This window comes from Hetaerina americana, unplaced genomic scaffold (assembly GCF_022747635.1).
Source record: "Hetaerina americana unplaced genomic scaffold, ioHetAmer1.1.p SCAF_6, whole genome shotgun sequence".
NCBI classification, from domain to species: Eukaryota; Metazoa; Arthropoda; class Insecta; order Odonata; family Calopterygidae; genus Hetaerina; species Hetaerina americana.
The window spans coordinates 34,276,360-34,300,465 of NW_027287205.1; the positions used below are offsets into that span (position 1 = coordinate 34,276,360).

The 24,106-nt window shown below is 36.2% G+C and overlaps 1 protein-coding gene across 2 annotated transcripts in view; it reads right to left on the reverse strand.

Moving 5' to 3' along the window:
- Nucleotides 1-214: 214 nt before the first annotated feature.
- LOC139695186 (uncharacterized) overlaps nucleotides 215-24,106 on the reverse strand; it is a 119,545-nt gene continuing 95,653 nt past the window's right edge. For both annotated transcript variants that reach the window (XR_011702279.1, XM_071593857.1), the window contains one exon: nucleotides 215-858. Coding sequence is in view for 1 of the 2 variants with exons in the window: in XM_071593857.1 (XP_071449958.1) it covers nucleotides 854-858 (5 nt within the window). In the remaining variant the exon portion in view is untranslated. The remainder of the gene's footprint in view (nucleotides 859-24,106) is intronic.

Genomic DNA, 24,106 nt, shown 5'->3' on the forward strand with positions numbered 1-24,106 from the left:
ATGATTGCTTATGCGGGCATTAGAGAAATATAATAATATAATATAGAGCACATTTGTGTTTGAATCTACTCTTCTTTATTACAACTTACGTCGATAAGGACCAACTTTGAGCGATCGACAAAACTTAAAACAAAGAAACATAATTTTTGAAAAAGGGCACCAAGGTTTTAGAAAGGAATTATACGCCAGCGGGTTATTAGACTGTTCCCATTTATTTTGCAACTCTTTACACCTTTACAATTTCTTGGAATAGATATGGTTCAAAATTACTGCGTTCCAACACTCTTCCTAGATATCCACCTTTCTCGTTTGTACACAATATTCTCCAAAACATAGTCAGGGCGGGGGTAGGGAGCATCTTCACCAATTTTTCAACTTGATTTGTATATATATTATATATATATATTTTTTTCTTTACCGACAAAAAATTTAGAAAATTCACTCAAAAGTAAAATTCACGACCATGTTCTTATATATTTTTTTAAGTTCTACTGACACCTTCTGGTTTTTTGATATTTTTTTGTTAAGTTTCACACACTTGATTATACACAAATATATTTATCGACGAATTCAACTCCTTTTTTTCAAGAGTCTTTGTTATGTCGACGTCTCCGTACACATTGAAACATACACATACACGTTTAACAATTTTATATCACTTATTTTTTAGGGGAACAATGCTATTGAATACATTTTGTGATCGTCTCACAGCACATTATTAAAGTAAGAGGTTCTTTCATAATTCTTTTTTGTTATACAAGGTATTATTGTGTCTCTTAGTCTTCGCCTTCATTTCTCTGCACAGCGACGGCAGAAGAAGAGTCGCCCTTCCATCTCGCGACGGGAGGGGCAACTACTCTGCAAAGACAAAAGGTTTGGGGAAGGAGGGTAATGTTAGTCATTGTTTTTAGTACAATTCTATGTAAAAGCGCATGCAAAATGTTAAAAATAGGAAGACTGACACAAAACTGTAACACATATCTAATACAAGAAAAACATGCATAATTTTAGTATACCAAAAACAAACATCGTTAATTGTGGTTCTCAAACTTTTCACGATATAAAAATATCATCCCCCCTTAACTTCAGCACATGACGCATTTTAAATTCATCTGTTTAAGATTAATTGAAAATGATGATTATCAAATGTATGTCATCATTTTAGGATCCTTTGACATTCACCGATTTGTAAAAAAGGCAAATCAAACTTTTGGAGAAAGTACCTTTAATTATTGATGTAATAAGTCTAGATTCTTACCTCCCGCTTACGTTGAACTTAAAATTTTCCTTAAGAGGGCAGTTCAGCTGGCTGAAAACCTCTTGTCTCAGCACACAATTAATTACATAAAAATCAAATTTAAGGCCAAATCGCGTACAGCGCTATTTATAGAGATGTCGGAATAGTTAAAATGATAAAATTTTATATCAATATTAAAATAATTTTCCAGCGCTTTCATCAATTTATCTAAAATACTCCAGCATAAAAACTGGAATGTAAATATTTGACCGAGGCGATTCCAAATAGATTTTGGACTATAAATAATATTAATTTATGGTTATTTGATTAGAGGAATATCTACGTACTACTGTTTGTAAAATTAAACAAATATTATTTGAGCAAGGTCTACTTTGCATAAAGTTATTTTTGATAAATATAATCTATAAGTTACTACTTTTACATACCAATCTAAATATTTAGTATGAACATCAGAACTTGGAATATTTTACTTAGAAATTAAGGTGTTACTTTGTAAAACTGATGAATATTCAAAGAACGATATACCTGTGGTATCTTTTAATAATATATGTCTAGAGTGAGTTAAATTTGACAATGTGGGGATTGCTAGGTAATACAATTTATTTATAAAGATGTCATGAACAATATCCCTCGGCCATGAGGACTATTAGCACAATGATACGGAAAACTTGTTCGTATAATTCGTTTGTACAGTACAGGCGTGTAAGGCAACAAAGTTGCATAGGGAAAATAATAAAGATATTTTGATGATATCTAGATGCTCCAGTCATTTAAACCTTGCCTCCATTAGGCGCCTAGACATCGCCTTTCCCTCTTATCCGCTTTCTATTTGTTTATTACCTCCCCTCCCCTCATTCCACCACACATATCCTCTCCGTTCTACCACATTCTGATAATGACGGCAGCGCCATCCAAACGTCACAACTACATACATGCGTGTCCTTTCTTTGAGTTTCTGTGTTTTAATGTCGTAGTTTATTGTGTGTTAAAGTCGTCGTCGAAGACCGTTATGTAAAAAAAATAAAAGTTTCGAAAAAAAAATATATATATATATATATATATATATATATATATATATATTTTTTTTAAGGTAATCTACCGGGAGAAGAAGGGAAAAAGACACGAGGTTTGTATAAAAACTAATGAAACGGTTTTTACCTGATGTGATTGTACGTCGCACCGTGTTAAAAACGCATGAATTTGGCAACGGGCATCTGATCATCACAACACGTTGAATACCAATCGCCTGCAGGGGGTTGTTCAGGCTAGATCGTGTTTTTAGTAGATCCTTATCAAGTGACTCGATGCAAGCGCAAAATGCAGGGAATCATTGAGCATCGGTAAGCCATCAAATTTTGTGTGGACTTATGTAATTGGGTAAATAGACATGGAGTATCATTTATCTAGTGTTCAAAGACGAAAACATGTCACAAACTGTAGTTTTTAAGAGACTCATTCTCTTCAAAGATGGCGGAGAGAGTATGCAGGACGATCCCCGCATTGGATGTCAACGTCAAGGACTGCTGACAACGTGCAACGTCAGTGTAAAGTGCTGAATTCAGACAATCAGCCTAGTTTTTTCCTGACCGCAGATCGTATTGACATTGAGAAGATGGCAGGGCTCACCACAATCACTGAAAATTTAAGGCTGAGAAAGATGTGTGCTTAACTCGTCCCGAAGCTTGAGTGCTTGAGGTTCCAAGGTGGTGACAAATAGTGACATCACGACCATTCCCTAACCCCCCTACATTTCCGGCTTGGTACCAGCAGACTTTGCCCTAATCCCAAAAGTCAAATTCTCCCTGAAAGGAACTCATAATGGGACCCTAATTGCCGTCAAAGAAACTTGCATACGTAGCCTTAAGAATGCTCTAGAAACCGCCTATTAGGTAACCCTCGAGTATTAAAAAACTGCCGGAAAAAGTGTGTCGGTGCTCAAGAGATGCACTTGTAAGAATTTGAAGGCACTCTAGTAATATTTGAAATAATTATATTTTTCGAAACTATTCCCGATACCTTTTATGCAAATACTTGTTAAGTGAAAAAGGGATTGCAATTATATCTAAATATGTTAGTTTGCTTACATATCGAGCGTTGTTATAAGCAGAAAGTTGTTTCATAATGTCTCTCCAAATGGTTTATAAAACCTAGGTATCTCACATGAGGCAATTTTTATTCACAGAATATCTTTGATAGTTTTCAAAGTAATTCCGATTCCGCTGATAATAAAGGTATTTCAGGAAATTTTAACATCCTCTGCCACAAGCATTCAGATAGTTCGTATTTGTTCAGAGGGTTTCTCAACTTTGGCGATGACCTCAAAAAAGTATCCAAAACGTAAACAAACGCCTTATCTTAGGTCGTTATGGCTCCAAATTTGTGACCTTTATATATAGCTATTTTATCTCTTCAAGAGAAGACTATATGATAACAGTAAATAAAAAAAAATAATATGTGGAATTTTGTCTGTGGTATAGCATGTCAAACGCTTTAAAATGCACAGAATTGAAGCAGTGAAAATGCGGTGCAACTTGAGAATGACGATAAGTATGGAACGGGTATACAAGTGATACGCAGATGAAGTAGCTTTATGAGGACAGTGAGACTAATTCAACCTAATGGAAACAACGTGGGGGAACTAAACAATCAGAAATACATAGATAAAACACGCAAAGTTAATAACAGACGCCCATGAGATGAAGTCATATAGGCTACCCCAGATGATACTTGATTCTATTTTAGAACAGACAAAACTTATTTTTCTCAACCTATACGGTTAATACACGTTGACTCATCCGCAAAGGGACAACATTGTCTTACTGCAAAGGTAACATTAATAATCATTCAATTATTTGTCACCCACTCCGCCATTTTATTCACGACCATTTGCAGTACTTCGCGATCGCTCTCATTCTCGACTTTCCTGTGGATAATGCAGTAATCTGCAAAAGTTTCATTTGAGATTTACTTTTTTCCGGGAGATCATTTATATTGATTGAAAATAAGAGCGGGCCAAGTACGCTACCTTGTGAGACTCCCGAAAGCAACCTAATTTTTCAGAATACACTTCTCCTAATTTGACCCAATGTGTTGAACCTTTCATGAAATTTTTTTACTCATGAGAATACTCTTTCATCCCTGTGTCCCATCTGTGAGTGGTAATTGGCCTTTCTTAAGCTATGAGCGATCAAGGCCAACTTTGCCAAAGGCTTTTGACAGATCGCCTATAATAGTATTCATTTCTACTCCTGCATCCTAAGAGTGGGACATTACCTGGCAGAACCGTAATAGCCGAGTATCACAAGCGTGCCCTTTTCTGAAACCATGTTGGTGACTCTACTACCAATTCTCATCCTTCCACGCAACGCAGAGGTAATCAGCAATTATCTTTTCTAATATTCGTTCGAAGGTTTCCGCGGCGATGAGTAGGTGAAAAAATTTTAACAGAGAGGATGGATATCCACTCCACAGTGCGTGGAAACGAATAATTCCGCGCAAATATGAGGACGTTCCCTGATTGGCCAAGAAATTTCCCGGTATTGGCGCCGGATTTTTCCTATATAAGACGGGACAACAAGCTTCTTTTCATCCTTGACCTGAGGACGCCAGCAGGATAGCTGGCGAAACTGTTGTACATTTAAACGACATACGCGGACGCAGCCCGAAAAATGTGGAAATCATCTTTTCTAATAGCTTAACAATAACTAATAGCACAACTGACGTCATGCTTACTGATCTATAATTATCATCTAGTGTCTTGTCTCCACCTTTGAAAATTGTTGTTCAATATGCCTCCTTCCATGCATTTGGCAGGGTATTATTGTTTATGGTAACATTGAAAAAATTATTTAAAAAATTTTGAAACTACACTACCACCCAATTTAAGCAAGTAAATTGAAATAAAATGTGGCTATTTTCATTTATTCGTTCTCATTTTCCTAATTTTCTCTTACATTTGTGAGCTCGTCGCTTTAATACTTTTAGCATTTAATATGTTTTCACATCTTTGACGACTCAGAGATGTGTCTACAGAATCCATTTTGCTTAGCATCCCCTTAAATACACTTGCATACCAAATGTTAAATTCATTAGTGATTGCCTTATCTTCAACAATTAGTGTTCCATCCTCTTTTTTTAAAGCTGTTGCGTTTTCCCTGTTGTCTTTCCTCCTCCACAGGGATTTATGAAATGTAATTCCAGTATTTTTCGAGATTATGCTCTTAAGGAAAGTTTATTTGGCTATTATCTTAACTTTATTTGATTCCCGAACTAATATTTTGTAATTTATGAGCAATTCCGAGCTCTCACTTCGTCTTTTATGAATCACCCATATTATTTTTTCAAAGGATCTGATTCTGAGGTTGTAGAACTCTGGATCAATATTTTCTCTAAGGTTTTTTTCGAAACCAAGTTATTTAATCCCTCCTCCATTATCTCCATAAATGTCTCCCAGATTTCTTCTACATTCTGCCCACCACTTACCCATTCCAAATACTTTTCCCTCAAAAGGTCTGGAACCCTACCCTATCACCACGTTTTTATTGCCATACTGTCTTTATGTTTACTAGCCTCTTGTACTGAGGCCTCTCCCAGTTGGGATATATATGCACAGCTGAATGGTCCCTTATTCCCGGAAGGATCTCAACTTTCACAACCCACTTTCGGTCTCAAAAGAAGTCGAGGATGTTTCCCCCCCGCGTGGGATTTTCCACCACTGGCACAAAACCCCTCGAATCAAAAACTATGCATTTCTTCCCGTCAAAGATCCGTCTTTCACCGCAATAAATATTCTTAAGCACCATGTTACATTAAATAGTTGTTTTAACTCCATATACTTTCATCCTCCATTAATCCTGTCAAATATTTATATCTCCATCTAAAATGCGCTTTCCACCATTATCCTCTATATTTGTCTTAAAAATTAAATCGCCTTCCGGTGTATCCAGTATATAGTTTTCCTGATTAATAGAATATATCCGATATACTCCTTCATTTTTATAAACTCCGATTGGAAGCATTTTTTTTCTTCCTCCTCCTCACCCTTGACTCAAAATACCTTCAAATTTCTCTGTTGTTTGACGTGGCTAAGAGACCAAGTTTATAAACCAGATGCATAACTGTACTAGACATAAAGTGTACTTTCTCAATTGGCCATCAAAATCCTATACGCCTTGCACACATTGAACGCGAGCTCAGTCGTGAGCCGGCGGTGTTGTGCCTGAACTAAATGAATTCCTCCGGAGTACAGCATTATTGCTGAGGTTTATTCGCCAATAAAGTGACAGCATTATGCCAGGAAAGGTCGCATTTGCATGCAAACCGTCTCGTAGTTTTGGCCGCTGAAGCGATCGCGTAATCCTTGGGGATGGAGAGGGAGGGAGGTTGGATGGGGAGGAGGGCAATAATAATTATCGGTGGTTTCTCAGGCGGCAATTGGGAGCCTCGCCTTATCCTTACCCCATGGATGCGAGGGCATTAAGGAGTGAGATTAAGCTTCCAAAATTAGGAGTGTACACGTTTTCTTCGGGTGGTAGTTTCCCTAATGGCAAAAGGAGAGCAGTAGCCAAATACACTCGGGAGGCGTCTGGGGAGAGATAGGAGTTGAAAGACTTTCGCTCGACCGGATCCACTTCCCGAAGGCCTCCCGTTAAGAGAAGTTGTGTACGTAGTAATTGCCGCGACGAAATCAACGAGGTAATTTGAAAGTACGTGCCGGTAATATTCAACTATTTTACTTTCACGAAAAATTCGTGAAGAGAATATTTAGCTATATCAAATTATGATGGCGATTTCTCTAATTTCACGAACGTTTTGTATGCACCGGAGGTAGTATTATAGCAAGTAAATGGACTTGCATATTATTATCGACTAATACGGCATTATATTCTTTGCTAAAAATGTGCATTGATCTAATTCTTGCCTAATTAACGATTCCTCGCTTCCAGGCATCTGAAATATTGGTACGGCGGAAATTGTTGACTTTTTTCTTTAAATACGTCATTTTAGTGCAAATGTATTTGGGGTTTCCTAAAAATTTTTTGGTTAGTGTTCTTTCAGTGCTAAAACACTCTCTAAATTTATTCATCAACGAGTCTCTTCATGTTAAATACATTTAAATTAATTCATTCCATTTATATTTCATCAGCTCACTCAAAATATTTACTAAAACGTTTTTTGAACTTTTACCTTTGTTTCCATATAAGCCTACATTTTGTTAAAAATTTCCCATTATTTGCATTACAGCATTATTGATATCTACTGTAAGAACTTGGATGATGCATCTTTCATTTTCCGCACCAAATTCAACTCTGGACCCATTGAAAGAGAATAGCGGCTTTCACACGTTAAAATCGTCGACTGTTTTCAATTTCCAAATGACAAGTTAACGAAACTTGAATCCTCACCGTACTTTTTGCCGAATCCAGATATGCATGAAAATTTTCAATAAGAGTCAAATCCGTTGAAGTAATATTAATTTTTTTAAGCAGTTAAGTCAAACAATAAATAATTAGAAATGATTTAAGGGAACTTTAACCAGAATTAATTTCTACTCTTCTTCTCAAATTAATGAAAAAAATTATTTCTGCGAAATCTAATGATAAAATACTTTCCAATTCGTCAAAGACAAAGTAATTGTTATGGAATCTGCAAAAATTAGAAAATAAAAATGTAAGTTCCTGGTTTAATTTGGAGCATTTGCTTTCTCTGGCCCTTTATCTAACATTGGTACCTACGCAATATTTTTGTCGAGGGGATTCACTTCGGTCACGTGTATAAACGTTTACGTGTAAACGTAATTTGCAGTTTCAATTCGTAAGCAACTCCTTCCTAATAAAATAAACTAATAACATTGTAAAGTTGATATACAAACAAGTTATGAAGTTACTTGAAAAAACATTTTTCATGAGAGCATCTAAGTTCCAAGGGTGGCCAAACTGTGGCACATACACCAAACGTGCCGCTTTGGATGATTACGCATAGCGTATTTTTCTTTATTCCTACTTATTTTTTTGAAATATAGGTCATTACTGAATCCATCTTAATATATTCAATACCAAAGCGATCTCAGTACAACTCGTACAGCCCTCGGTAGCCTTCTTGGGGTCTGAAACTTATAATTGAACTTGTGAGATGTTTTACTTTTGGTGGATTTACAAACGTACGGATATTTTTGTTGGTGTTACCATTCCACATTCCTGAATAAACGATCAATAACACCGCACTTTAGCAACACTAGATGTGTTTGAAGTCACGTGCCAATGAGCAGCGCGCTTACGATATGGTGAGTCAATTATGAGTTAGCCACCGTGGCGTGGAGTTTGAAGCAGGGTTTCATCGAGTATACTAGCGTGGTTTTTGTATTGAGACTGATCGAAAGACTGATTCAAGAATAAATACATATTAAGTTTGTCAAATAAGAGTGCCACTACTTTTTATTGACGCGAACGAAATTAAAATTCCACATAATTGATATTCTGTGTGATACAGCGTACGTACTTAAGACCTATATTTTTGTTTTTCCCTTTAATTATTTTGATATAAATATTAATTGTTAGATTACAGTGGATAATGCATTGCATTCTTTATTTAATGAACATGAACTTCCAAAAAGTTGAGCCAGAAACAATGGAATGCATTATATATTTTCCTTTGGAACGGCATATAAATGTGAACAAGCATTTTCATCCATATAATTGATTAAAAGCAAAACAAGGCCGCGAATAACTAACTATTTTTGAAGAACTATCCGCTGCTTTCACTGATAAATTTAAAACAAACATTAAAAAACTAGTGAAATCCAAGCAGACGGAAAAGTTTCAATAAAGGTAAGAAATGTTTTTGTGCTGTAATAAATATTTTTAATGTAATAATTAATTCAAATAAAAATGCTGATAATGCAAACAAGCATACTTTTATTTAAAATGGCCACTAATATAATGAATCATATTCCGGGGCCCCTTCTATGTAATTAACATGTGTCTTTTGAAAAGGTGTACATAAATTAATCTAATTAAATTATGGGGTATTTCCTTTTCCTCCCACAAGGCTAAGTGAATTTGTATTTTACCACCATAAAGGCAAAAGTATGAAGGTAAAAAAAAACTCATGTGAGTTTATAGCGCATCTGCACTCATTTGTGAAAAAATTGGCCCATGGTATCCCTAGGTTTAGCAGCCACAACTGATATAAGCTCTTACTACAACGTCTCCTGCTGATATCCTTCAACATCATGCTTTTAAGTGCAAGTTCAACCATCAATTTCATCTCTTGTATTAGTTGCAATTAGCATTCATTACTATTGGAGCTGTTTTTGGTTACATGGTGATGATTGCACATCTACAGCATGATGGTCAAAAGTTACAAACACCAACCAAGCGCATAATGGGTCGAATTCTATAATAAGAGCCATACTGCGAAATAAGCTGCCTTAGTCGACGAATAAGACAAGGTCAATAAACGGAATCACTCGGAGGTTAAGAAGGCCCATACAGTTCCACAATATCCAATTAAGGTAACGTGACTTGAAAGCGCTTACCTTGCTATCCATGGGCTACAACGTTTACAATAATGTACGAGCAAATGTAATTCATGGGCAAATGCATACCGAGGGCTCCTTTACAGAATACGATTGTTTGAGTACACGGCATTATTGGTGAAGAATAAAGAAAAGCAGACGAGAATAATAAGCTTTATTGAGAAAGATACCCATAAATTATCTTCAACTATTATATAGAAGGACATAAGCCTAAAATCAAAACGCTCTTATGCAATGTTGTCCGGGAGCACTCAGTTTTTTCAAGGAACTGAATTTTTAAAAACTTTAACACCTTATAAATTATCAAATATCGACACTCCACCGAAAACGTGCTAAACATTGCAAGCTTTATGTTTCAGATTTGATTTCAAATCATTTATATCAGCTTGCACAATAAATGCATGTAGTTTTAATTTTTCTCCCTTGCAGGCTATATATTTTGCAGAATTGTATTAGATATAATAATCATACGAAGTAATGTCATTGGTAAGAAAAATGAATGTACTTTCTTATCTTTATCGTTAAATCATTTTTAATTGGATACTGCTAGAAATTTCAATTAAAAAAATCCAAAACCGCCAAATAATAAGCGCTATTTAAAAATCATCCCCTTAGAAACCCGTACCATTGCGATGATGTGGGAACACTCACCAGAGAAACGTAACACCGGAATACATTATATAACATAAAAAATAAATAGATAACACGCAAAAGAACACTCACGTTTAAGAAACTTAAATATTTCTATCTTCTCTTAGACCTTCTTTAGGTAACACAGTCACACCTAGGAGTCTTACTTTAGAAAGAAGGCCTGAGAGAAAACCGTTGGTTTAAACTCTCTTAAACGTTAGTGTCCTTTCATGTGTTTTCTATTTATGTTTTTGTTTTCTATTATGCCGTCCAACTATAAATATTGCTCGGTGAGTACCGAGCAAGCGAAACGAGGACAGAGGGCCACTATTGGTGGGTAGTGGGCATTGCACTCAAGTAAGTAATATGCCTTGGAAAGATAGGATTTTTTATCTCGACAGTGGGAAATGAGGGGGGGAATATCTATTGATGGAAAGATTACAGCCAGGTAAGACATCATATCAAAACAAAACTTTTCCATCCCGTGAAAACTCATACATGCTACCCATACACATTCATAAATCATGGTAGCGCTATTCTATAATAGCTCAAAAGATCAACAGCAAAGAAGCAAATACTCAGCATAGCAGAAATTGTCGTGTCTCAAATGGATGGCGCATATCACCATAAACATTCCTGAAAGAGAGTGGCGAAGGAAAAGATTCTCTGAAAACACTAAGTGGAATAAGATACGAGCTTATTGGACATTTGCAAAGGAATAAAAGCCTCAAGCACGTTAATGGAAAAAACAGATTGAATGGAAAGGACTAGAAAGACAGGTTGCGGATAAAACACGTCAAAGAGGCATTGGATTACTTGAGTACAGGGTTTTACGAGAGAAAAAGTAGTCTGAGAATCGAATGGAATTAAGGACTTTTGTAAATGAAATTCTCAAAATAGTAACTTGACGAAGTTGGCGAAAAATAAAAAATATCTTATTGAATATCTCTACTTGTAATTCAGACTACTCTTTAGTTATTTTATTCAACTGCTACTCATTTGCACTCTTTGAAGTGATAGAAGATCTTTTAGGCATTACTGGGAGCATACAATACTTCCATTTCCATTTTGCCTTCTTACTGCTAACATGATACTTTGTTCAGCTAGTGTGGAGCTATGAAACAGCTTTGTCACTCTATGTTTACAAATGAGCTTACTTTCTCAGTTCATTTCACTATCTCAATCAGGAGGTAAATACAGAGATATAGGTCTTAAAGAAGAACAATTTCCCAGATTTCATTTAAGTCACACAGAGAATAAGGCATGCTAGTACGAAATTCCTGATGAACAAAACGTAGGGCGGTGAGAAAGACGAAGAGGATAAAATAATCAGAATTGGGGAAAGTCAACACGACTTGCAGAAGAAGGAGATCAGAGGTCATTAACAAAGATCACTAACAAAGGAATTGAACTTGATTTACTGAATAAAATTGAGCGCACGGAGAAATGATACTCAAAATACAAATCCAACTTACATTAATATCTGATTTATGTTTAGTTAGCTGGATGCGGAATCTTTTTGAAATGAAAATAGATCAGAACTCCGAAGTATATCATGGCAATCCATGAATAAGATGTACATAATGGAATAAATTTTAAAACTAGGGCGAAATGGTCAGCAGTTTTAAATAAGGACATTTTTATGGACTTTAACGCGGGAAAAACTAATAACAATGTCTGGCTAAACTCAAAGGACCAATGTATTACTTAAGATTAAAACTTTTCCTGAAACTATGGCTTCACATGAAAAACACATTTCATTAAAAACAAGTTATGAGATACTTTTGGTATGTTTAAACTTTATCCAGTTCAACTGACTGAAATGAGAGATTTCATTTTGGTATGGGATAGGCCATATCCTTTTCTTTTTCAAATTTTTATGTGCTAGGAATAATTAATAATGACTACTGTGTAAAAGAGACACACGACTAGTAACTTCTAATCGAGTTAATAACGAAATAGAATCCCCTATTCATAAAAATGACAGTAATAACAAAGTAAATTAACAATCCCAATAAATCCTAGTCTGTTTACAACCCTGTTCGACGATGTATCAACTTTAGACCGTAAAAACGCCTGAGGCAACATCAATTCGAGGCTTGTAATGGTCCTCTAACATTCTTACTAAGCGCCAATTGCTTCCATACCTCATATTCCCTTATGTCGAAGTCTGTTGTCACGTACTTAATCTGATTAATCCTTGGTCCTCATCAAAAGATTTCCTGTTCATAGTTCCGTTCTATTTATGTTTTCAGGAAACAATTGCCTCTGAATATGTTCATTTAGTTTCACCCCCCCCCATTCAGGGGTGTATCTCAAACTCCTCTGTTTAACTCTCCTCAACCAATCATAAGCATCCTTCCATGTGCCAGTTGATCTGCTCATTTTATTTCCAACGTTAATCAACTGATATATCCACTAATACATGCCGTAGGGAACATTTATAGTCACATAACTACCTTTATTCGAGTATTCTTGTAAAGCGTTCAAGCCATGTCGATTCCGTAGAATAAAGAACGCCACCTAACTCCATTTCGGCAAACCGACCAATTAATTAAAAGGGAGGAAACCATTTCCCTGTGGACCATCCGTGAGGATATCGCCTTTCACTTCCACACACACACACACACACACACCCTAAACCTCGAACCCTTGGGACCGGGAGATAGGTGGGCGGGTTGGTCTGGCGATCCACCTACCCCTGAAGCCATTCATCCATCCCCTCGTTCATTCCGACGGAATCGAAATTTTCGCGGGAGAGAGAGAGAAAGAGAGAGAGAGAGAAGGGTAGGCGAGTGTCCCGGAGCCGTTACGGTCGCCCAGTCCGGCCGTTTCGGACTCCGGGCCTATTCCAAAACCCACATACTCTCAAGCCCTCCCTTCATCCAGCGCCCACAGTGGACACCGCCCATTCCTAGACACCCAAATGACACCTCTTGTTGTGCGTCAGAGGCGGAGATGGAGAGAGTTTCTGCGTGCCCATGGGAGGAAGAGGGTTGGGTAGGGAATCAGGGGGTCACGGACGATCACTCAGGATTCGCGAAGGGAGCCCACGTAATCAAAGTCAGGCCGCTACACCGACTGTGATGCGGGGGCGAGGTGGGTTCAGAGAATCAATAGCGAGCATATATGTACATACATACTCTAAGACCCGGAGAATGGGCACAATGGAATGGTTAGGGTGGCAGGTGGACGAACCAGAACTGTCATCCAAACGTTAAGTGAATTAGAAATAACTTCAGCGTACTTACACTCAATTGATAAAGAGAAGAAAAAATATTCCGAGGCTATCATGGGAATGGCGTGGATGAAAATAAGTGGAGCAATAATTGCATTGAGAAAAATATTTGTCTGATAAATGAGTCTTATTTCCGTTATTACTGAAAATCTCCCAATAATTAGAGATTTTCAGTAATAACGGAAATAAGACTCATAAGAAGCGTGGCGTGGTATGGTACTGAAAAACATCATTTGAGAAGGCAGGCTATATTTGAAGCTTTGGTATGATGGGTGAGTGAGGAAGTAAGGTGGGTAGAGGAAGAAAAGCATAAGGTAGGGAGAGAATGTTTTATTGATACTATGTACTTAATTCAAGATCTTTATTTTTGTAGAATTGAATATGCATAACGACAAAAAATATAAATCACCTGCGGTACTTAATTCTGGTACTTCACCTGAAGATGATACAGTGTATCGAAACCATGGTCGGCAATAAAGTTTTAACTGTGGAAAATTGCAACGAAGTTTTCATTATAAATCACCTGTTAAAAACATTCATTATTTAAAGCATATACAATCTTGTAGGATAGAATGTAAAATCTGTAGGTTAAGTGCTGCTAGGAAATCGTTTTTAAAATATGTCATAGAGAAGAATTTTCATAAAATATAAGTAGCATGTGGTACGCATACAATTAAAGATTTAAAAAGGTGTGTATCTTGATGTCAAAAAATACACTGAACGTGATTTAGCAAAGCAAAAAGTACGCGAATGACGAATGAAAATACTCGGTGAACTTAAATGATACATACTATATTATCCAAATGCAACTACAGAAGTAACGATATTAAGCTGTGATGATGAAATGTATCAAAATGTGGAAAGCATAACGGAAAAAATAAAAAGAAGGTTTACATTTTTCGGGAGTTTAAACAGAATTCATGATAATAGGTTAGCAAAGGGTATTTTAGATATATTTTTGGGAAGAAGACAAGAACGACTTGGGTTCAAAAAGTAAGAAAAGAAAGTAAGAATCTAGAAAGAAATAAATTAAAAGATGAAAAAGAAATAAAAATATATAATTTGAGAGATAAATTGTTGGAATTGGAAGGATTTCAAGGGAGGAAGGAGAAAGAGAGAGAGAGATAAAGAACAAATCAGGCCCAGAAAGTGGTTGAGAAAAAGAAAATGGAGTCAAACGAAAGATGAAAGAATATTTTAGGAATAGCGCAACGTAAAAGAAACTGAAGATATTCGAAGAGAAGAAAGTTTTTTTGCTTACATTAATTTCAATAACACCCTAAAGAACGCAAGTTCACCTGCTTTAACGACAAATAAGGAACGTTATGCCATGTAAAGGAAAAATTGCTTATTGCGCGATATGATGATACCGATTCCGATAGGTGCGTTATGTACACACATTCCCAGTTCGTACATCTTTTCCACAAAAACAGTCGGGTATTATATATGTTTATTTTTAAAAGCGGTTATTAGTACTATGCGGCCGGTGTGTTACTATTAGTTTTTTTTGTAAAGATTCGCCAATAGTTTCATTGCATTCTCGTTCTTTGTAGTAGTACATTTTACCTTAAAAACATCTCTATCCACCATCTAATGTCTCCATTTAACACCCTATTACACCCTTTACCACCCTATAACACCAATCCCGCCTCAGTTTTCTAAATTATTTTTTACATTTACCTCATCTACTTATCGTAAATTGCAATGATCATCAGCATCAACCAAACACGCCATATTTTAACGAAAACACTCTTTCTACGTCTTTCTCTAATGTAGAATTAAATGGGTTGAACTCACCTCGGAGCACAACGGATTAGTTAGAAGCATCATAAAAAGGAAAACTGAGGGAAGGATTCCGTAATGGAAGCCTAAGAGAAAGGTACATATAGTAAAACAAATCAAAAAGGACGTAAAACGGAAAACCAATCTAAGGGAGAGGAAATCAACACTGAATAGCAAACTTCAGTAATCCATCTGAGAATTTAAATACTGATTATAACACAGAATATACTTAGGTACGTACATAAAAATATCCATATGAATTGAATACCTAGAATGCGTAGTGCAGAGATGAGACTTAGAGGAAAAAGGGCTCTTTTTATTTCTGGTTCATTTAAACCATTTAATCGTTGTTGCTATGGAAAAAGAATATATGCATAGGAAAACATATACGAAAGAGAACTGACGTTAACCCTAAAAATACCAAAAAATAATAAATATCATTACCATCGGTCATCTACCGTTTACGGATGGATAAATACGAAACTGCGATACACTTATTTACCTCTGATAACGGAACACAATCTGGTATGTGGTACAGAAGTAACTCGTATTTGGTTCCACTACTCTACCTCCCTTCATTTCGTCCAATATTCTTACCCAATTCCTATTACTATTCCATTCCAATCATAAAAACCATCAACGTACCTTTTACATTTACGTCTATGCGAAATTAATATAGCACAAAAGCGTTAAAACCAAAACCCAATATTTACTGGGAAAACTAATGGAAACAATATTTATGGCTATTGGCCTACAAGTTATTTCATTCGTAAAGCAGAAAAAAAATTCATTATATATTTGATGCCAGGTTTTTAATTTCACGTTGGCTGTAACATTAGTCTTATCTTGGCATGTGGCCTTACCAGATGATATATATTCATCCGGATGTTCCATAAATGCCAATCGATATTTTTATGATGACGGCTCACAAATTTGAACGTGCGGTCATATTTGATTGCGATACCCGTTTGGGACTAGATCCCTCTTTCCCGTCTCTCCAACTTGTTTTCCTCAGTTGACCACATTGAAGATTGTATTTCATACTACTTCTGTTTAATTTTATTAGGGATCCAGCTTCGAAAAAAATTAAACGAGGATTCTAATAGTGTTATTAAATTAAAAAAATAAAGGTCAGCACTCATTCCGAACATGAAGGCGATGGACGAAATTAAAAATAATGGCTCTCTGAAATTTTTTGCAAAGGCTTTCTCTCTGAATGGCGTTAAATATTACGCCACCGATATCCCTTTTAACCATTAAAAAACTTCTGAGCTTTTTATTATTAAATAAAAAAAAATAGATTTAAAACTCTTAATTATTTTTTCTTTTTGACTCGAATGTCCCTTCTTCAGAATTCAGTAATTTTTGAATATATGAATGGGAAATAGTCAAATATATTTAGAGTTCACGTAAAAATTAAAGTTTCTCCACGATAAGTTAAACACTAATCCTGGATAAGTTCTGGCTTAAGTATTGGGTTATTAAAAACGCGATTTTATTTATTTGTACTGAGAGTGAGTGAGAGAGGGAGAGAGAGAGAGGGAAAGCGGATTGGAAGAATCCGTGTTTGAATGTGTGTGGGCATATGTATATATATATATATATATATATATATATATATATATATATATATATATATGGATTAGGCTTTGGCTGATATTTGTATAGATGCATTCTGTGAAAACGGTGACTTATGATTGCAGCTCGATTAAAAAACTGATTAATAATGGATTCGTTTTTGCGTCGACTGTGATGGAGATGTCTGTTCTGGAATAGCAGTTTTATCATCCTCGTTAATTTTTTCAGCATGCATGTTGAAACACTTAAATAATAAAAATCTATTCACATGAACTAAATGACCAATTTCCTTTAATTATTCAAAATTGTCTCCCCATGCATAGCAATAATTTAATCAGATCATGACGTAATAACCTCAATCTACAATGAAGCAATTTAAAGCGTGGACGTAATTGAGATTTGATATCCAGCAACTGGAATGGGAATCCTGGGCAGAAGCCCAGAGTAATTACATTCCGTATTCCTCTTAAATGCGGTACATGCAGTGGCGTAGGCGTTGGGAGAGGAGGAAGGGAAGGAGGATAGCAAGCCTTTTCCCAATGTGCATATGCATCCTGGCAGACAAATTTCCGTCTCCTGTCCCAACCGGTAGTCGGAGGCCAACCCCAATGTATTTTATGGAGATACCCATGCAATTGTCTTTCAAAAACGTTTTGGGCAATCTCTCGCTATAATTCCTAGAAAATTCTTGCACGATGGCCAATTGATCCAAAGAAAATGCCCACCCCTTTCTCATTTGCTGAGATTCTGATTGGTCACCCACTATGGTCAGTGCAAACGTAGGCTAAAAATTTCGAATTTATTATTTATATTAATTTTTACATGGTACCCTTCAAGGTACCCCCAGGGTGTGTGGCAGAGGGTGTTTACTTAATAGACTAATTTTCACAGAAAATACTTTTTAACTCTTTTTCTATACGATGATACGGTGAAATATGAATGAATAAACCAGAGTATTGGGACAAATAAAGACTATTTGGACAAAGAAAAAACTAGACAATTAGATGCAAAGACTAATCATTTAAACTATTAGAACACTTGAAATAATAAAAGTAAGAGGGCCAAGGGAGGAAACACTTGAATTCATTGAACATATTAAATTCTACTCCCAGGATCAGTCACTTGCTTTATTCTAAACAGTGTAAAGAAAATAAAAAAATAATGACATTTCAGAACCTCTGCTTTAACGTTAAAAATTGTTAGTCAAGTAAGGGAAATTCCTTAGCACAGTGGCATTAACAAAGCTCACTCATATTAATTAGCTTAAAATAAAAGAGCTCTTCCGAAAAAAAAACCTTGGTTTAATGCAGTATCCAGGAGCTGCTGAAAAAGTGGAATACGGATTTCAATTGCCAAAAGGATCTATTTATTTTAAGGTTTAATGAAGTAAATGATTTCAAGTTGCATGAACTTCATGTTCCCATCACGGACGTACATTTTAGTCTGCTAATTGTTTTGGTAAATAGTTCAACTAATATTTTAATTAACAAATAAAGAAAGACACAAGTATAGTAAGGAATCCAAATTACATAATTAAAAAATTATAAAAAAGGAAATGTATATGCACCATTATTGTCTATGATTGATAGCCTGTCCTTAAAAATAGATGAAAGATGCGCAATCTATGAAACGGTAAAACAATACTTTTCATTGGTTCTACAAACAAATTGTTACGCGATATTCAACCATACAAAATACCCTTATTTAATTCCGCAAACTTCGTACTTCCTGCCTCCTTTTTGTCAAAATTGATTTATGTCAAAAATACCCTCTCTCCCCAACTAAGACTAACATTCCCGGGTTTGGTTTCCTTTATTTTTTTTATCATTTCCATTCTTCTCCAAAAACGCATTTAAAATACTTCCAATCTACTCCATTCCTTTTGCTCCGAAAGCATACTTCCGCGCCGCACTAAATCAAGGTTTGACAGCAATTTTTTTACATACTTATATAACAGTCTTGTTAATAATTCCCTCATCATTGTGAAAGCTTCTCATTCTACCACAATTTTACTTTTTACATCCCTAATCCCTCCAATGGACTGGAGCCTTAATGTGGTGGAAGGCCTTGTGCGCTCCGATGACCCCTAGAGCTGTGCTGGTGGGATCAATTAAATTGCTCCTGGGAGGGTCACACCTGCCAAATAGGTCGAAGGTTACGAGCCAGACGAAAGGCAGTCCACGCAACGTCTATTCCTCAGTGAGGCGGCGGCAAAGTCGTTTGACCCCAGTGGGGTGGCCATTGAGTGATGGTGTCAAGTTAAAAACACTATTGAGGTAGGTAACAAGAAGCCGCTTCAATTATTATTTCCAAGATTTTTATGATACACAGGATATATAGATTATGAGCCCTGGTGACTACGGGTGGGGTAGACGATAAAGGTAAGAGTTAATGAAATCCTCTAGACGAGAAATGCAAGGAGCTTTGTGAGTAGTGCATAGTTTTAAATTGATTGTGCTAGCCACTGACCAACATCTATGGCTTCTCAGGGCAGCTCTGTCAAATCATCCCGTCCAATTTTTAGGGATTCTGCCTAGTCTACTTTTCTTCCTTTCTTTTAAGTGGAGGTTGATTTTGCTGTAATAATGGTTTGAGTAACCGAAGATTCAGCTTGGAGCAATATACGAATGAGAGGCAGACTAAAGACACAAATGTATGTAGAAAATCATTTAAAAGAATGGGTTTACTATAATAACATAAAAGCAGGGTTTCTTTGTCTAATCGAATGGTCGGTTAGTAATTACGTATACTCGCACATCAATAAATGCGTTACATTTGAAAGATTCTAAATCGATACAATGCCATTAACCATAGGATGTAATATTTATGAACTCCTACTTTATGCTAAAAGGAAAGAAACCTATGACATTCCTCATAATGGATTAACATAAGTGCATTTCCTGGTACAAACGCAGGAATTCTTCCCTCCTTCCTGATTGGTTTGAGCCAAATATGACAGACGCCGGTAAACTCACTGGAAAATACTAATTTTTTTTTTTTAAATGGATTCCATTATATGATGAATTTACATTGTGGATTAAATATTAGCTCGAGAAATTCAAAGAGTAACACATACGGGTAGACATCGAGAGAGCTCTCCGTTCCGGCTTATGTGGGATATCTGGAACAAACGGATCATATCATTTATGATGATTGGCCACCGGATGGCGGGAGGTGAATTCCCTGGGAGACTGGTGTGGACCAATACGGCTTGATACGCTGATATCTTAAAAACCCCTTGAGCAACGCGATTTGGGCTCGGAGCGTGGATGTTGAGTCGGGGGGCTGCGGCAGGTTTTCACCGGTTGCCGTATCCATCGCCTTCGGGTAAACCACGCGATGGTACTTGTTGCTCAAGAGTCCCCCAATCGGAGTAATCCATTGAAACTGAGGGCCAACACTGAGTTCAAGAATTCACCAGTTTAATCCCAAGTGGCTACTCGAAGCGTTAGAAAATGCGGCACTGCATATCAGGGCTAAACGAACCCTAAGAACCCTTTAACATTCTATTCAAAGAGAAATTTTATAGTTGGAGGAAATTACGACTAGTTTAGAACTCAGTAAACAATTTAGTATAAACCACATAAGGAACTCTGGCAAAAATGCCTCTTTGAGAATTTTATCCAAAATTTTTTGAAAACTGTATCGTCACATTGTCTGTACTAAGTTGATGCAATTATCCCTCGCATAATAATTAACTATAACAAATATAGCTGTAACTGACTTCATTTCGCAAAACAAAGTTAAATAATTTACTCAAATACAGGCACAATTAAATTGAATAGACTTTATTTTAATAAAGTAGGTGTAGACTCAAAAGCTTGGCAGTAAAATGTATCGAAGCGCTCAAAATATATTAGCCTATGTTAAGTCACTAAAACTTTGGCCGATCATTGATGCCCATGCCCATCTCGAGAAATAATGGCGTCTCTCTAGAGGGAAATAAATGATACCCCATTACACGAGAGCTCTTAATTGGACCGAAACTTAAAGGCTGTATCATACGATTCAATTCTCCGTTCCAAATTTCACCCAATCGAAATCATAGGCAGGGTTATTTGCGGTGTCATCACAAGCGATGCCGTCGCAAGAAAATCACAATGCTACCAACGTCTTATCTGCGTTGAAGGCAAGAGTAGAAATTTCTCTAGCATAGGCATTCATGCTTTCAATGGTACATCCTTCTTCCATATCCCAAACATATTTGCAAGACTATTTAATACGATGTCATCTTTACCGATTACCTCTTCACTTCTCCTCTCTTATTAATCATCACGCCTTCAGAGAATATTCACTGTTGATTAGCTACACTGACTAGGCCGAGAGAGGGGGAAAGAAATAGAGCCCGCTCTGAAATTATCCATGTGCGACATCCGGCGCCGTAGTTTATACGATTCCAACACTATTGTAATTCCACGGAAAGTGAGACGATGTGACTCGACCTTAAGAGACTTTGGGATACGTGGAGTTCAGGATGAAGAGGGAGGGTAGTTAAGGGAATGAGGTATTCTTAGGTGGAATATGGCCGCAAGTTTCCCACGGATGAGCGGTAGTAACTCTATCTGCATCAAAAGCAGGCCTTGGAAGAACACCTTGTTATAATTTTGCTCTCCATACCGATACAAATTCTGCTTGGGCAATGAAACGACGACTACTACAGGATAAAGATTTTGGGTAACCGAGTATACGGATAGAATTCCATCATATACCTGTCTTTTTTCGCTTGAGGCCTGGATTTAATTAATGCTGAAATTTGGCTTAATTGTTAAGCTGATTTAAAACTTTCTTTTAGGAAAGTAAACTGAACTGTATATGGTTTCTCGCGAGGTTGTGTATAATTGAAACAGTAACCTTTTGGTGATTCAATAACACTAAAAAGTATTTCAAAGGAAATAAAGGTGAATTACTGTAGGCAATGATAAAGGAGGGGGATATTAGTCTAGCCGGGGATAAAATGGAGGATAATAGACTATTTGCGCAGTATTAAGGTACGTAGACAGTAATAATAGAATTAGGAAATAAGATATGTAATTTAATGGTAATATATACCTATTAAAAGAAGCGATTTCACTCGATATACCTAGTTGTAGTCAGGGACAACTAAAACCCTACCTTAGATACATAAATTAGTTATGCTGGTTATTATAATAATTAATGGCATTCTACTGGTTTAGGCAGATTTTGGATTATCAGAAGGTACTATCTATCGAGCTATTGGACGGCACGGCGACGTTTCCCTTACATTCATCTAACAAAACTCAACCCAACATCCTTCACTATGATGAGCCCCTCTTTAATTGCGCCTACATCTTCCCTTCAAGCCGTCCAACATGATTATTATTATTTTTTATTCTAACGATCACTGTATGCTTTGATCGTATTAGCAAAATTGCGGAGCCCTAACGGCTTGTGCAAACATATTTTTCCAAATGTCAATTTCTGAGTTAGATCCTTGTACATCCTATTTCCTGTCATATTGTCAAATACATCTATATTCTACCCCTACCACTCGCCCCGCCTTTTGATCGTTGGCTTCTCTACTACGGCATTCAGCGTACCAATCCATCTCCCGATATCGCCTCCATCCACGGTTTTTGATCTTCTTCCAAAACTTCCATCATCCCTCTGCCATAGCTATTATCACATAATGTTTCGTGTGAATGGACGTATTTGCCAAATTTTGCACCTCATCACTTCTGCGACTCAAGCAGTCGATCGATGAGCACCGTAAGAATATTACAGCATAGCACTCCATTTCACTCAGCTTCCATCGATCATTTGGCACCCAACGGAACACAATACTTTCTTCATTTCATTGACCTTTTCCTTCAGTTTTTTCCAATCGTCCCCATTATTTCATTTATTAATTTCCCAATCCATCTCATCCTTTTTTATTCCCAAAGAAAGTGTTTAATAAACGTTGCTTGCTTTATTTGAGCAGGTTAAATATTTGCTTAGATTCAGCAGTGCTCTTATGGCAGGTGAAAATCATATCTTGTTAAATAATTGCACTTTTCCACGACATAATTAGAGTGGAATAAAACGGGTTTCTAATTAGCTAGGAAAATAATTTATGCAGTAGAATAGCGCAATTATTCAGCAAGCTAGGTATATCATCATTACTTTGAACCGCTATTTTTAACGCATTCATCACCAATCACCTATTCTTGGCAAGTTTTTAAAACGCCAATTCTCTTTTAAAATTATTATTAATATATGTGTGGTCAAGAACACTTAACAAGACTTCAAACTCTTCAGATTTTTCAAATTGAAATTTTTATCATTATAACTGCGGATTTTATCATAACATTTACACTTGGCATTATTTCTAGTATGGTTTAGTTCTCTCTTTGGAAACTTCCCTGATTTTAGTTGCATGTTGGCACATCGAGGCAGCGTATGCTTACCGCATATAAATATTTATTACAACTGCTTCTCCTTTTAATACGCACCGCCTATGCATCATGAAATTGAAATATTAGTTGAATTTTTATAAACATGGAGTTCATGAGTTATCTACACATGGTAATTCGTAGATGTCACGCTATTCGTAGAATTCGGGAAATCATAAATGGACATTGATTAAGTTTTTCCTCTCGGTATGATCAATTAGAGAGAATAAATTATTCAGATTTTGTTGATGATAAATCATGGAAGTTAACTACAATGCAAGCTTGATTGCAAACATGTAAGGTAAAAGAAGCTGAGGAGCATAAATCATACATTTTTATATTTTTACTGAAAACGTGAACATTTATAAAAAAATCTGCCAACTAATACAAAACCAAAGGGGTAGTATTAAAGGTCTGGATTTATGACAAAAAATATTTGATGGATATTTTAACCGAAAAACCCAATTTACAGTCATATAATGAAAAATTACAATGCATTTTCCAATTAATTACATTGTTCAAACCGTAAAAGATCCTATTTCGGTTTTTAGCGCAAAGATGGATGTGCAAATTTCATGTTAGGGAAAAAAGTGAATTTAGAATTGTTACAACGACAGTTCAAAATGGCTGCGTTCCGATTTATGCTTGAAGAGGATAACCAAAAGGTCGAAAATATTCAGAAAATTTCGGAA